The sequence below is a fragment of the Poecilia reticulata genome, chromosome 13 (genome assembly GCF_904066995.2).
Source record: "Poecilia reticulata chromosome 13, P_reticulata-male-v2, whole genome shotgun sequence".
In the NCBI taxonomy this organism is placed as follows: Eukaryota; Metazoa; Chordata; class Actinopteri; order Cyprinodontiformes; family Poeciliidae; genus Poecilia; species Poecilia reticulata.
In genome coordinates, this window is record NC_088842.1 from 12,358,359 (window position 1) to 12,373,030 (window position 14,672).

The following is a 14,672-nucleotide window of genomic DNA, read 5'->3' on the forward strand; positions in this document are numbered from 1 at the left end:
TTAAAATAACGGTAAGACCCAGTTTTACAGTAAGTAGCGTGTGCTATGCAATTCCTCCTTTCTTAAAGAAATAATGATTGGCTGCTATAACAAAACGGGTAAAGAAAAGTACTTTCAGCTTGGTTCGTATAGCTCCTTATGTTAAAGTGAAATAGGAAATCTGCTTAAATCGGCATCCACAGGTTAAAACTTTACAGTGAGGTTGATGATGTACGCTAACTGCTTCAAAACCATAAAGCTGTAAAGTATTCAGAGCAGCAGCAATTTCCCCCACGGTTTGTGCTCACCTTGACAAAAGATGCCACAGCTGAGTTGGCGCTTCGGGTTTCCTCCACCAGATCTTTATACTTCCAAAAAATGTGTTCGGACACCGTCTCCACCAGCGTCTCCACACGGCTCAGGTAGGACGAGGGGAAACGCTGGGGCCTCGGAAGCTGTGGACACAGCAAATGATCAGATGAACCTGAACTCTCGTGATTAACTAATTGGCGAATTTTAAAAAAAATTTTTTTGATGGCGGTGACAATTTACCTTTAGTTTTTCAGAGTCGACCAAATGATGAGCCATGGACTTGACAATGAGGTCAAAGAAGAACCAGGAGAACTGAAAGCATGGAAATGCCAAATATTTCATGTAAGGCTACAGCTATTCGGAATATTTACAAAATATGAATTAATACAAATATATCTGGCTTAGTGAGTGGAGACAAACCTTGAGGACATTCCTGACTGCTGCCTGCTCATTGCTCTTCAGGTCAAAGGTCATCCCTTTAGCCAGCTCTTCATGAACTGTCCGAAAGCCATGATCCTCTGATTTAAACACATACTGAAAATAAATAAATAAATAAATAAAATAAAGATTAAAAACTCAGGTTACAGGTATACTTCCAGAAGGGCAGCAGTCTTGCAAAAAAAAACAACAAAAAAACTCATGCTGTAGTAATTGAATTTTAGACAGTTTAATAAAGATTATTTTGTTGTTCACAAACATTTAGAATAGGAAGCGATTTTAACTAGAAAGCTATGTCATAATGAAACATTTTAAATACATGATCGTCTTTCAGAAAGAATAAATCAAAATTAAAATATTTAAAAAGGCAATGAAATAAATTTTTTTAAAATATATTTTATATTGGAAGGGAATCTAGAAAAAAAAAAAGAAAAACCGCTATAATCATTATAACCTCTCACAGACTCACTCAGCAGTTTAAATTGGACACCACTTCATCATGCCGGTCTGTTACTATGGCAACCTCAGTTTCATTAGCTCTATTGGTCATCTCCCCGTCCCTCCCAGCACTCCCTCTCTGCTGTTGCCTCTTCAGACTCTGCAGATTTCCTGCTCTGTGGCCAACATGAAGTGGGTCTTGAGAGTTTTTTTTCCATCTCTTTTTGTCTAACTTTCTCTCTTATTTTTCACTAAATAAAAAAAAATTTTTTTTTTATTGTTTTGTGTTTCTCGCTGAGAGGGCTGAGGTGCCCCAGATCTGCGGCTCTTTCTCTTCTTTATTTCATCGAGAGCTTTTAAAAGCATTGTGCGATCTTCCTGAAAACAACACGGGTACAAAAACAAACTTTCCTAATTTCCCAGAAAGCCACATTAACACAAACATTCATCTCTTACACTTTACCTTAATGTAAGACTGCAGGTAATGATCCAGGTTTTCTTCATGACACTTGCCAACAATGTGAACCAACACTCTGCAGAAACAAAGTAACGACAAAGACGTCATTTTCTTTTAACTAATGCATATAATAATTTGCCTATCTATAAAATGGACAAGAACTAAGAATAATTTGTTTTAATTATTATTGTTACGGCAAGGTTTTCATATATTTAACTAAATCAGCACCAATGCCTTCAACATGCACAATGGCCCTGCAGCGCCACTGTTTACCTGGTGGTGGCAGTAGTGACCTCATCATTGTCATTCTGAGTCAGAACCTTGAACAGCTGGTTGAAAAGAACAGGCAAAAACCGAACAATCACTGGGATTCTCTCCATGCTGAGGAGGCCCTGGAGATGTATGAGGAGTAAAAAAATAAATAAAATAAATGAGCGAGGTAGAAGAGGCTTAAAAAATAAAAATAAAAATCTGATTTGCAGTTGTGTTCATTAAAAGTAGGAGTTATAAGCCAATGTTACAGCTTTTTAAAATAAGAGCAGATTTTTTGCTGGCTTTCTTCTGACCTTCAGGCAGTTGAGGAAGTTGGAGGTAGGAGGCTGAGAGAGGTCCAGCTCTCTCTTCTGGCACTGCTGGAAGAAACGGTTCAGGTGGGGGTCCTGGCAAACAGAGACGGGTTCATAAAAAGCAGCAGCAAGCAGCTGAAACATTACTTAGAGAGCTCCTTTTTAAAAAAAAAAAGAAAAAAGAATGCAAAACCTCAGATATATTTTCATAGCACTATGTAAATCACCTTACCTGCCTGAGGTCATTTGTTGAACTTCAAGAGCAACAGAAAATGTTTTGTTGTTTATTTTGTCCATAAAATAACTTTTATTAGCATGTGCTGATGTGAGATTATTTTTTTTCAAATTAGTTCTACATTTTGCTGATTAAGTTATCCTAATCTAGACCCGTAAGAGGGATTCTTCTGCTAATCGTCCAACAGGCTTCAGTTTCAAAACTGAATAGAAACATATACACAGAAATATGCATTTATATTAACTTTACATTATTTTGCACACACGAGAGTTTTGCATACTTTACGTAACAAGACACGGTGACTGCCATTTTGTTATGGCTTTTGTCACACATAAGCTTTCATGCATCATAAATATCAAAGGAACGTGTATAAAAGTGTGAAGCCGGTATCACTGTGCTAATAAATTAGAGGACTTACAATAACAAGCAGACATTTCGAGAAAGTCTATGTCGTCAAGGGTTTGGTGAAACACTGCGTTAGAAAGTCACCGCTTGTCATTTGCATGTCCTTATTGGTCTTGCAACGTGCGAATATGTGTGTTTACGCAATATGGTGTAAAACTTGAAAATAAGCAGATACTGAAAGCACAGTTCAATGTCTTACCTGAGTGTATACAGTTGAAATAACATTGGTGGACACTTTGAAGATGGTTTTTCCTCCATCAACCCATTTCACGTCAGCTCCATTCTGGTTAAGAGGAAATAACAACAGCTCGAGTTGTGAAAAGAAAAAAAAAAATTTACACTTCAAATCCCTTTATGTGCAATTCTTTGCAAAGTCTTTTGTTACAATCGCCTAATCTCCTCATCTGTTACTCTTACCTTGGTGTTGCTGGCTTCTTTGATGGCAAGGTATCCAGGAGGCAGGTTACAGGAGACGGGAATGCTGAACTCCTGAGATGACACTCGACCTTCTTTCAGTATAGGCAGCCAAGAATACCCCACTGACAAATAGGACGCATATATTTATTTTTTTACGCGTAAGATCGAACCAGTTATCCCATAACCTGACTCAGACTCCAGCGCACTCTCACCTGGGGTCTCTAAGGCCTCTTTCCTTTTCGAGCTCGTCTTCGCGTTGATGTCGCATGTGACGTGGTAAAATGAGAAAAGTAGGTGGTGCTTTTCATGAAGCTGAATAGGAAGCTCAATCTTCACCTGCGGAGACGGAAATGTTAGACGAGTGGTGGGAAGACGCCAACCCCTCTTCAAGAGAACAATTCATCCCTCAAGAGCCGACTCCAGACATCTCCTTCTCCAGCTCACCTCGTCATAGAAGTCAGGGTTCTGGGAGTGATGGAGGACGGTGGAGCAGGCCGCTGTGGTGAAGACTGCTCCTCCAGGCTTGCCATAGATGCACTAAAATAGAAATCCCCCCCGCATGTTGGAGAAAACTTAATTTGGGCAACAAATGAATCACATACAATTCCAATAAAAGTCCCCATCAGGATTTTTTGTATTTTATTTTAAAGAGGGATAATGTTCTACCTTTAATGGTTTGGCAACTTCTTCGTCTGAACTGCGGAACTCGACGTAGACTGCAAGGTTACGAGCCTGCACACAATAGGACCATTGTAATGCTAACGAGTGAACATGTAAAACCACACAATAAAATGGGCATTAGAAATATGCATACCAGGAGGATTATTGGAAGTAGTTTAACATTTAACTCGCATCCCGTTTTTTACATACTTTACGTCGGGATGTAACTCAACAAAACCCACCTTGGCAAAACTCTTCTGGCTGTCGTACTTGAGGTGTTTTGGGTAGACGTAGATGTGGTTTCTATAGACGCGGTGCGGTTGGGTGAACTTGGTGGTGTCCTGTACAAACTCCTCCATCTCAACGGTGGGCTGGTGTTTGCTCAGCTCTTCAAAAGGCTTCACCGGAACGTACGAGGACGTCACGCAATCTGAAAGACAGGGTTTCGGGTTAGATTGGAGACCTGACGAAAGCAGAGAGTGGAGAATCACTGGGATACATACTGGGATGCTCCAAAGGAGCATTTTCTATGGCTATGTCCAGGGTCCCAGGGACAGTCTGCAGTTTGCTGGTCTTCTCAGCTCTGCAGAGGAAAAAAAAAAGCAGAGGTGATAACTATGCATCTTATCTTGAAGACAAGCAGGTCGTTTTCTTTTCGCGTTCAAGTTATCTCACCTCCTGTATTCAGAAACCAACTTTATCAGATCATCGGTAGAAATCTTATTGCTCTCTTGCTTGAAGAGAGGCGAGAAACGGGACTCGCGGTCCAGCCCGCCATGGCCGTCTTTAAACACCGGCCTAATAAAGACAAAGTGGAACATAAATCATAAACTCACCGATAGCAACTATGAAGAAACATTTTTCAGTGAGCCATTACTCACCTGACGGACCAGGCGAATGGCATTCGGTACTTCCCCAGTTTGCTGCAAAACTGCTTGTTGGTTTTCAAAGTCTTCTGCACAGTCTGTTCAGATTAAAAGCAAAAAAAAAGTGAATGAGTGGGTACTTTAGTAAATTTTAACAGCTTACATTTTTGTGGTCAGCTCTAGATTGAAGAGCTGACCACAACCCCCTGACTAAATCAGGGGGTTGTTAGATGCAAAACCTAAGGTAGCTGATTGAATGTCTGCTGATTAGCTAAGCAGTCTGAAACAAAGACCACACGGACTGCTGAAAACGGAAGAAGGAAAAGGGAACGTCTCCGACAAAACCTTAGAAAAATCTAATATCTGAAAGGTGTAAATACTGACCTTGCTTGAGTCTGTATTTTTGATGTAGGGTTCTGTCCCAGCGGCAATGTTTCCCATCAGCACCTTTTCCACTCTTGCCACCATGACGATGTCAGTGTGGGGGTTGGTAACTGAGAAAATGGCCTGCAAGTAAACCATGAGACAGTCTGACTGCTAGATTCATTCTATGGGGCAAAAGGCGCAACGGGAAAAAAAAAACGTGTACCTGCTTGGGGAAGCAAAGCCATTGCTCCAACTCCGGGCTGAGGTGACAATCGCCTGGCTTCCTCTCAGCAGGAGACGACAGGCCATTTTCCTGAGCTCCCACCCCCGAACCGGAACCCACCGGCCTGCTGGCGCTTCCTCCGAGCATCTGACGCACGGCTTCGTGATTTAGGTCTACGTGGAAGTCCGCGGAAACTTTTCTTCCTTCTCGTACGTCCAGCAAAGCCAGCGACACGAAGAAGGGCTCGATCTGGAGGAGATTTGAACCTGTCAGCGTCTGCACATTTACAGTTTGTCTTTTTTTTAAACCGCTGCATTTCTAATTTACTTAACCAGGAGAAAATAACCAATAATCATCAAATGCCTTATTTAGTCACTCTAGTTGAAATAACACTTGGAAGAAAAAAAATAAATAAAGGACAACATATCCTATCCTCACATTTGTGACTGGCCCGGTTTCGCTTTCGGTGACGCAGCCTTGCAGCATCAGATTCAGGGATTTGCAAGTTATCATGAATCTTCTGCCAAGCTTCTCCTCAAACGGACGCACCGGCGCGCCGTCAGACAAAGAGTGCTCAGTCCGTGGGCTCCTCAAAACCTGCAGTTGGATCAACACGTTTACTTTGTGAAATAAAACGGGTAGCTGTGAGCAGCGCAGACGCAAACTGCTCCGAGTAAAACAAGTGAGGATTTAAAATAAAATAAAAAAAAATCTTACAGGTGTGTCGGGATCAAGAGAAAACAGATTCAATCGGCCTTCTCTTCTGACAGAACGAATTCCCTCATCTGTCTCTGATATATACTGTAAAGAGATGGACAGTAGAAAAACATCAAAGTGTGTGAGAGCACTGCGCTAGTAAATCTGAAATGCTGCAGCGAAAAGACCTGGTGAGAATTAAACGGACACGTCACATTTGTTCAATTCTAGCTCCTCATCAGTTGATTCTGGTTAATTTGTTAAATCCAGAATTTAAAAAAAAAGCCAGTCTTGCATATAAATTATCAAAATGATCAAACTCCAGTATATAATTGAGATCTCATTGTTCCATGTTGTCTCAACGGGGCATTTCTCTCTCAGACTGCAGATTTACTGGTGGCTCATAGATCTGGTAAAAGTAAAATGGGAGGCAGATCTTTCAGGTATGAGGCGTTTTTCCTGTGGAGCCAGTTGTAGCCTCTTAAGACTATGCTTAAACCTTCCTGTTTGATAAAGCTGATAGTTGGCCGTTATAGGTTATCCTGTTATTTCTGCAGTTTTGCTCCAGGTTTAGTGTGCTGGAAGACATAATCCCATATGAAGGATTGCTCCACCACAAAGTAGGAGACCCAAAGCTGGTCTGGATTACTGTAGATAGAAAACTGTTTACCAATTGCCTGGCATGATGAAACTCTGCTTGCCTCCATTGTAATATAACAAGGACAAAATTGGATATGTTTTTTTTTATTTGTTTAATAAATCAAGATTGGATTACCTTGATTATTTACTTCTGTAGATTATTTGCATCCATTTCTCTTGTGGAGTACCTTGAGTAACATTTATTTTGAGTTGGTGATTGAAACTGCAATTAAAAGCAACGGTTTTGTCTTTTATAATTTAAATTACACTTACAATCTTTTTGTCATTACAATCTACAATTGGTGTTATTATCTTCCATACTAAATTCTTTAAAATTCCACAATGTCTTCTTGTATGTGGCAGAGAAAATGCCCCTGGTTATTAGACAAAGGGTGGACTGGCACCGTCCAACTTCTGTTTTTTATTACTGGGCAGCAAGTACGCATTCCTTAAACTACTGGTTGCTAACCAGAGAGGCCTTGAGCTTCACTCCTCATGGCTGGTGACAGAGCTAATTTCTGTTTGGTGCATTTGTCTCACCTTCTTAGTAGGTTATTCTCTTCTTTTATCTATTGATGTACCAATAATTCATCCAGTAACCCAAGACAAAGGTTTGGTCTGAGGTAATGAAATATTGGATCGTTCAGCTTTGACATACAGTAGATCTTACCCACTTTCATAATTTTTTTTTTTTTACGGATAAAAAAAATAGCTTCCTTTGAGCAATTGTATGTTAAGTATACTCTTCCTAAAACAAATTTCTTACATATTTGCAGCTCACTCATTTTCTTCGTACTCGAACTTTTCAGGTTCCCTAACGCAAGACCAGCCGATGAGTTTATTTCTTACAACCATCATGCAACGGTCTAATCTCCATTACTAATAATAAACTATGAGACACGTCAGCTCTGATTATAATTGGGATACAGTGCTTATTTTTGGTAAATTCACCAAACCTCTCACAATCTAAGGTAATTCACAGAGCCTGCAGGTCCATATTGAAAATTGGGTCAATATTGTGAAGAAGAGGCAGAGAAGAGGCCAGTCTAATCATATGCTTTGAACCAGATATGCTTTAGCTAAACTCTGGTTTTCCACAGCTTAAATAAATCTATTGCCCGGAAACGGATCCTAAACCCTCAGTTTGTGCTCTTTGTTACCATGGGAGGAAGAAAATAAACATATTACTTATGTGAGACAATATGTGCTGAAATTTGCCTCTTCAGGCCCATTTTTAAAATGAAAATATTCTGAGCATAATGCTATATGATAAGGAAGACTGGAGATCATCACAAAATAATTGTTTGACGCCTTCCCCAGAATGTCAAGGAAGACGACGAGATAACCAGCGCTGGTGTAATAAAACTCATTAAAGCATGTTCATAAGTTTCTATACAACTTTTAAAAGTCAGTGTATGATGTTTTAAATGTTTCAGACAAATTATTTTCTACTATGCAAAGCACCCTGTAACAAGAACAGCAGTAGATAAAATGCATCTTTGAAGCTGAACAGTTTGAAGTCTTTGCTGGAACAGCAGAGTCGTGGGACTGCTTGTAAGATTCAGTCATAAGTGGAACCAACCTTCGCCAGATCTGGATGGATGCCGTTCTCTGTGGTTTCTTCGTTCTCCTGCAAACAGCTGTCACTCAGTGACATGTCAAACACGTCTGCAGGGAGAGAGGAAAACACAATGAGGACTCCCCGGAGTCTGTCCGTAAGCGTTGACCGCCGTCATTGATTGGATGGGAATGTTTACGCAAACGGTTCATGTTACGTAAATATGAGGCCGTAAAACATTTTCTAAAACAGGTCCTGCTGTAAACTAAGCACTCCGCTACCTGAGCCAGCAGACCCATATCCAGTTAGGTGTAAAATATGACTCCATTTGAACCGTTTATGGGTAATAACGCAGGCGGGCCTCAGCAGAAATGCGCCTCTCACGTTGCCTGGAGCTTTTCTTCCGAAAAGACACGGTGGCTCATTAATGATAGGTCACCACACACCGACAGCCTGATTTAGAGGCATGCCAGCAGACCACAGAGCCATGCAGCCTGAAGCCATTACATCATTCCTTCACTTTTTCCCTGGTTTAAAGAGTCTGACAGTTTGTTATGTTCAGTTAGAGGCTGTGGGCCTGCGATGCAGCTGGTACAAGAGGTTTAGAAACAACTACTAAATGAAAGGTGGAGTCACTGTCAGCTCTCATTTCCTGAAATAAAAAAAACAAAAACTCCAAGCCCGTCAAAACAAATTCCACCCATTACAGCACCAGAATGATGATAGACAATATTTAGCTCAGCTAAGTCCAGGAGGGAAAGCATTACATCTCCTAGGAGGATTTGTGCAATTGATGCAGTCAAAGAAACACATTTCTCACGATAACGGTGAATTTCGCGTTCCAGAACACGATCGGGTCTCACCCTGCTGTTTCTCTGTGGTGAGTTCCAGACTCTTGCGATCCGGGGCCGGCCCGTCGGGGGGACTTATCTGCAAAATGCGAGTCAACGTGCTGATCCACTCCTCCATGTCCTGCTCGCTCTCCGCGGCCAGCACAAAGTACGTCACCTCGTTCATCTTCAGCTCGAACGCGTGCTTCCTCAGACGGTTGTTCTTTGAGGAACGAAGATAAGCCAATTAGTTACTCATTCAGAACACGGTTCCTTCATCGAAGGCTTCTCACCGCTTTTGAAAATCGGAGAGCCTGGTGTTTTTGTGACATGCGATTAATTGTAAAGCAGGTCCTGCTGTAAATTAAGCACTCCGCTTAGTTTACAACTAACCAGGATTTTGTCTTGCACCAGATGTTCGCATCGGAAACCTAACATGTTAGTTGAAAATCTGTGGTGGTATTTTGTGGTCTTGAGACCAGACAAGCAGTAAGTGAGCTGGCCTTGTGCAGCACGACGGCTGCCTGCAAAATACAGTGCACAGTAAAGTGCGTGCGGCAAACACTGCGTCGCGATCGTGAATTTAGTGAGACCCACCTGTACAACACCCGTGCATGAGTCCAGGAAGATGCAGCCTTTGGGTTCCTTAGAGATCTTTTCATCCTTGTAGAAGTTCATGATGTAGGAGTTATCCGTGAGCTGAGTGAGCTGGAAGTATCTCCGCTTAAATGACTGCACAAAAACAAAACAATATGTTTCGAGAGAGTAATTAAGAAATTCAGATTTTATACGTAAAACAAATAAGAATCCAGAATGTAAAATAAACCTAAAGCCAGATATGCAATAGTGGTGCGTTTTAAATAATAACGTAAGCACACATTTATAATTGTTCCTATTTTTTTTTATTATTTGGGAAAACTTTTCTCAGCATGTGTAGATTTAAGCTGAACCAAAGGTCAACGTCAAACAAAAGCATTTTTTTTTTTTCGGGTGGGGGGCAAAAAAAGAAAAAGTTTGGCAATAAGTCAGTGTGCAAAAGCGGAAAGAGACAACAATGCATTTCTCCTCACTCGGACAGTGATGCTGTTGTTAACTGTGCTGTTGAAGTTTCCTTTATAAAGCCAGCCCGACCGGAACACACCAATGCCCCCTCCGCCTCCTCCACCACCTCCGCCCCCTCCTCCTTTGGATGAGGACAGAGATGTGGTGTCCTGTAGAAAAAACACACAGTCAGTCATAAATGAATAATCTCTTTTCAATAGAAACTCAACTTCTAGACACTAAACCAGCATCTTTTTACAAAACGCGAGAACCACAGTTGTTAAAAGAAAAAAAGAAAAAACGAGTAAGATGTAAACAGTGTGCAAAGTTTTAACTCCACCAAAAAAATAAAAAAGGTGATTACAAACCTCATCTTTGTCCACATCTTCATAGTCAATCTCAAAAGAATGGGATGGCAGCTTCTCCGGTTTGTACAGTTTTCTTGAAAGGAAATGGAAAACCAAACAAGCAGTTGAATCAGTACATCTTTGATCTGATAGAAGGAAGAAAAAAAATAACTTGCTATGTTGGATTATTGCTCTCAACCGGGAGGAGCGCAAACAAGCACGTGAGGCTGCCTCCGCTCCATCGATCTCTGCCAGGACTCAACAATGAGTAGCCCTCACTGGATCCCGCTGCACTAATTTTTACAGGAGGACACGTCTTTGTGTGTGAGCGATGGGATGAAACGTTTTTGTGTGTGTGTGTGCTGTGAGGGGCAGACCACAAGGCTGGAGTCTGTGGAGGACGGCCCTGGAGCCGTCAGACCTCTGCGAAAGGTCTAACGGCAGTAAAAGCTGTCCGGGAAAACCTCTTGTTGGACTACGTTTAGAAGAATTGCGGCGACTGTGGGCTGGCAGACCGACATGGGAAGACTTCTGCTGGGTGGAAAACAAAACACGGCAGCCTCTTCACTCAAATCACAGCAGTGACAACGAGCTATTATTCCTCATTGTCATTAGGTTTTTTGGAGCACATTTCACTTCAGATTGTTCCATAAACCCAGAGCAAACAACATGTTTACATGTAAATTGAGCAAACGCTCTACAATTTGTGTGTCCTACGTTTTTAAATGACAGCACTTTGGGGACTGTAAGTGTTGTGCTCTAACTTGTCTTTATGCCTCCGTTTTATTTTATGGTTCATCCACGATGTCGTATCAGAGGTCATGTGAACCGGCTGAAAGAATATAGTGGCAACCCAGGGGACAGAAGAGGGACATTCCTGTGGATGAAGGGCCGTTCTGGGTCAGCCTTCCTGGGACTCGCTAAGCTAAAGTTAACTGACTGATTCAGAGCAGAGACTCCGTTATTCAATTCATGTCTAACAGGAGGACCGACATCAGAAGAATGGGGTAGCAGAAGAAATGTAAGGTCCTTGGAAAATACAAGATGGTTGCTAATGTAAAACAAAACAAAAAGAGACCGTCCCCGCAACAATTATTGTTGGTGTGAAGTGTCATTGAAATAATTCCTCCTTTAGAGTAGGAGCATCTTCTCCAGTATTAAACGTAAAAACATTCCACCTTTAATCTGAGAACATTTACTAAGTGAGTAAGACAACCGCATTGATTTATTGATTCCAGTAGAATAAATATAATAATCAGATTACGTAAATGCTGCTTTACTTTGTATGTTGACCAAAGCGGAAAACCATGACTCCTGTTTCCTCGGGGTATAAAAATATGGCATGACACAAAGTCCCATTTCTCTTAGTCAATCTTCTAAATGGAAAGACGAGGAGAAAAATGTAAGTCAAGTGAGGCAGATATATGTGCCGACACTCACTGCAAGAAAATAATTACTTATCCAACTCACCCATGTCTACAGCTTAAATTTAAACAACTGAAACTGTATCAAACCAGGCTGGATAAGGAGGAAAGTATATCTTCTGTCATCAAGACGCCATGACAAACACTAGACGTTATCTACGTCCTGACTGCTTGTTTGGGCGTGTAGCTCGGGAAAAGGCTTTTTCTGTCCACCCATCTGAAATGTAACAAGTGGAGTTTGCCAAGCACTACGGGAATTTGGTCAAATGAGGCCAAGTTTGAGCAGATAAATAAATAAAAAAAAGAGGGAGATTTGGCATGAGATAAAGGATACAGAGGACTATGCACAAAAGTCCCTGACGTTCACTGTCGTAAATGGTAGGATATGTGATGATGTTTCTCTTCCAAAGGCCCCGAGAATCTTGTTTGAGAGGCTACATCGTATCACAACCCCTTAGAAACTGAATAGACATCTGGTGACACCAGACGGAAAACCAAAAATGGCTACTTATTGGGTCTTTCATCAGGATAATGTTTCAAAATAGTCAAATTGACACAGAAATGGTGGAGCAGACACAAAATTCACCTTCCTCATGTTCATTTCAGCACCCACACATAAGGAAGAGTGGTATGCAATAATAGTCCTGTTTTTATATGCAATTCAGCTGAACTGGGAATTCAGAAAACTTTTAACATGTGTAATAAACAAAAAAACTGTGCAAACAAAAACATAAAAGCATGGCGCAGCATAACACGAAAAGATTAAACAGTAGTCTTATCATTTAAGCAGGAAGCTGAGCTTACTCAAATTATAGAGCTCCATCTTTGCATCCTTATTAATTCACTCTTCATAATTCACAAAAAATGCTTTTTTTAATATTAATATACAAAGAAATGTTACATAATAAAGGGAAAACATGTTACTACCTTGGCAGCAAGCGATAGTCTCCAGCATAGTCGTCATACTTGAACTGGACCACATTGAGCTCAGAGTTATAATATTTGCAGGCCTGAAAAACAGGGTGAGAAATTAAATATTGACTTTTTTTTTCTTTTAATAAGACCATTGTCTGGGGAAAATGTGGATATAAAGCAGGTAAAAATTATTCACGGGTCAGAAAAACAGGGCAGATGAGATGACTCTAAAGCAAAAAAAAAATAAAAAAAAATATATATATATATTTATCTAGAATATTTAAATTCATCCAGGGGAACTAAATTTAGATTCCGTCACCAGAGATATCTTTAGCTTGCCAGAGATTGCTTGACTGGTTAAATGTCTGCTTTCAGACGGTTTGTGCAGTACAGTGGAAGTCACAGAGGCTGCAGGGAAGTTTCACATCCTGCTCGTTTGGTCAACAAAGTTTCACATTTCCCTTTAATCCATTTATACACATCGACATGAATAATTTGTTGCCAAAGAAACAAAAACTAGTAACCCAACGGTTACTAGATTCAAATGTAACCATAAGAAAGTGTACAGATGAAAAAGATAAGGTCAGAAATATTATGCTCCTTTTAGCTGTACCTATCTGACATCTCAGATATTGCTCCAAGCTGAACCCCATTTCATGCACATCACCGCTAGTTTGTTGCAGAAACACAAAAGAACTTTGCCTTTTGAGTCAGGAAATCGTAAAATTAGTGTAGGTTAAACTGACAGCCGACCACCAACCGATCTTTCCTTTCCTCCCCTTCAAACCACATTGAATTCAGCGAAAGGCTTTCTCGCACAGTGATAGCAATGAAGCACCATCAAACAAAGGGCTGAACAACTAAGAGGAGACAAAAATCTAAATAAAACAACCGAGTTTAAAGACAGACACTGAGTAAAGCGATAAATCAATAGGCATAAAACAGTAAAAGCATCTTACTTGTCTGACCAGCAGACACTCAGCCTGGAGTTCTGCCCCTTCAGGGACCGTTGAGTTGAGAGTTCGTCTCTCTTGAGGCACCGTGGATACCTGCAAAAATAAATGGGTAGATGACGGTTGGTTACCAAATGGAGAGATACTTCAAATATTTGCTGTAGTTCATTCTCAAACATTGTTTAAGAATTTACTAATGGATCTTTGAAAAGAAAAAAAGATGCTGTAGTGTGGCGTACAGCCAGAAAGGCTTGTATGCAGCACAGTGTGAACTCAGTGTTTCAGCAGTGGAGAAAAAAGCTGAAACAATAAGTTCCTTTAAAACCCCCACCTGTTCAGAGAACTTGATTGATTGAAGGTGTAGTTAAAGTTAGATCTGTAATTTTTTCCCCCATAGATTGACTTAATTGTTGTTGGTGCTAAAAACTAGTAAGTCTCATTTTAATGGCATGGATTTGTCTTAAAGGTCTAACCTTCCAATTCTTATTTTGACCAAATCTGATAACACATAAAAGCAAAAAAAATAAAAAATTTAATTAAAATAAATAAAATAAAATAAAATAAATAAAAAACAAGAAACATGCCACAGGTTCCTTTATTAAAGACAATGTGGAATAAGACCAAGAGTGGATTTATGAATGTGAAACTTATTGTGTAACTTCTTCAGTTTTATCTACATAAAAATGAACACACAATATTTAAATGAAATGATTTTTGTAAACATGGATATGTATATGTGTCCTCTTCTTTAAAAGAGCCACAGCTTAGCTTAGCACAGCCTAGGTATCAGTGATAGAAATATGTATTGACACTGCTTTTGCATGTTTTCACTGTTTCTGTAACTACTATCTGGCGATGAGGTCCAAGCCCTTGACATTGGAAGGCCTCCTTGCCATCACCCTAATCT

At 40.4% G+C, this 14,672-nt stretch overlaps 1 protein-coding gene across 8 annotated transcripts in view; it reads right to left on the reverse strand.

The window, feature by feature from the left end:
- dock10 (dedicator of cytokinesis 10) overlaps positions 1–14,672 on the reverse strand; it is a 68,461-nt gene that overhangs the window by 19,463 nt on the left and 34,326 nt on the right. For all 8 annotated transcript variants that reach the window (XM_017308311.2, XM_017308310.2, XM_017308314.2 and 5 more), the window contains exons 3-28: positions 13,772–13,861; positions 12,825–12,907; positions 10,495–10,567; positions 10,156–10,296; positions 9,683–9,817; positions 9,119–9,308; positions 8,280–8,365; positions 6,080–6,163; positions 5,801–5,959; positions 5,363–5,611; positions 5,158–5,280; positions 4,789–4,871; positions 4,583–4,705; positions 4,411–4,490; positions 4,150–4,337; positions 3,914–3,979; positions 3,692–3,784; positions 3,460–3,583; positions 3,248–3,369; positions 3,030–3,113; positions 2,191–2,283; positions 1,898–2,016; positions 1,631–1,700; positions 712–825; positions 532–603; positions 288–434 (exon numbers count right to left, since the gene is read on the reverse strand). In XM_017308311.2, coding sequence (XP_017163800.1) covers positions 288–434; positions 532–603; positions 712–825; positions 1,631–1,700; positions 1,898–2,016; positions 2,191–2,283; positions 3,030–3,113; positions 3,248–3,369; positions 3,460–3,583; positions 3,692–3,784; positions 3,914–3,979; positions 4,150–4,337; positions 4,411–4,490; positions 4,583–4,705; positions 4,789–4,871; positions 5,158–5,280; positions 5,363–5,611; positions 5,801–5,959; positions 6,080–6,163; positions 8,280–8,365; positions 9,119–9,308; positions 9,683–9,817; positions 10,156–10,296; positions 10,495–10,567; positions 12,825–12,907; positions 13,772–13,861 — 2,991 coding nt within the window. The remainder of the gene's footprint in view (positions 1–287; positions 435–531; positions 604–711; positions 826–1,630; positions 1,701–1,897; positions 2,017–2,190; positions 2,284–3,029; positions 3,114–3,247; positions 3,370–3,459; positions 3,584–3,691; positions 3,785–3,913; positions 3,980–4,149; positions 4,338–4,410; positions 4,491–4,582; positions 4,706–4,788; positions 4,872–5,157; positions 5,281–5,362; positions 5,612–5,800; positions 5,960–6,079; positions 6,164–8,279; positions 8,366–9,118; positions 9,309–9,682; positions 9,818–10,155; positions 10,297–10,494; positions 10,568–12,824; positions 12,908–13,771; positions 13,862–14,672) is intronic.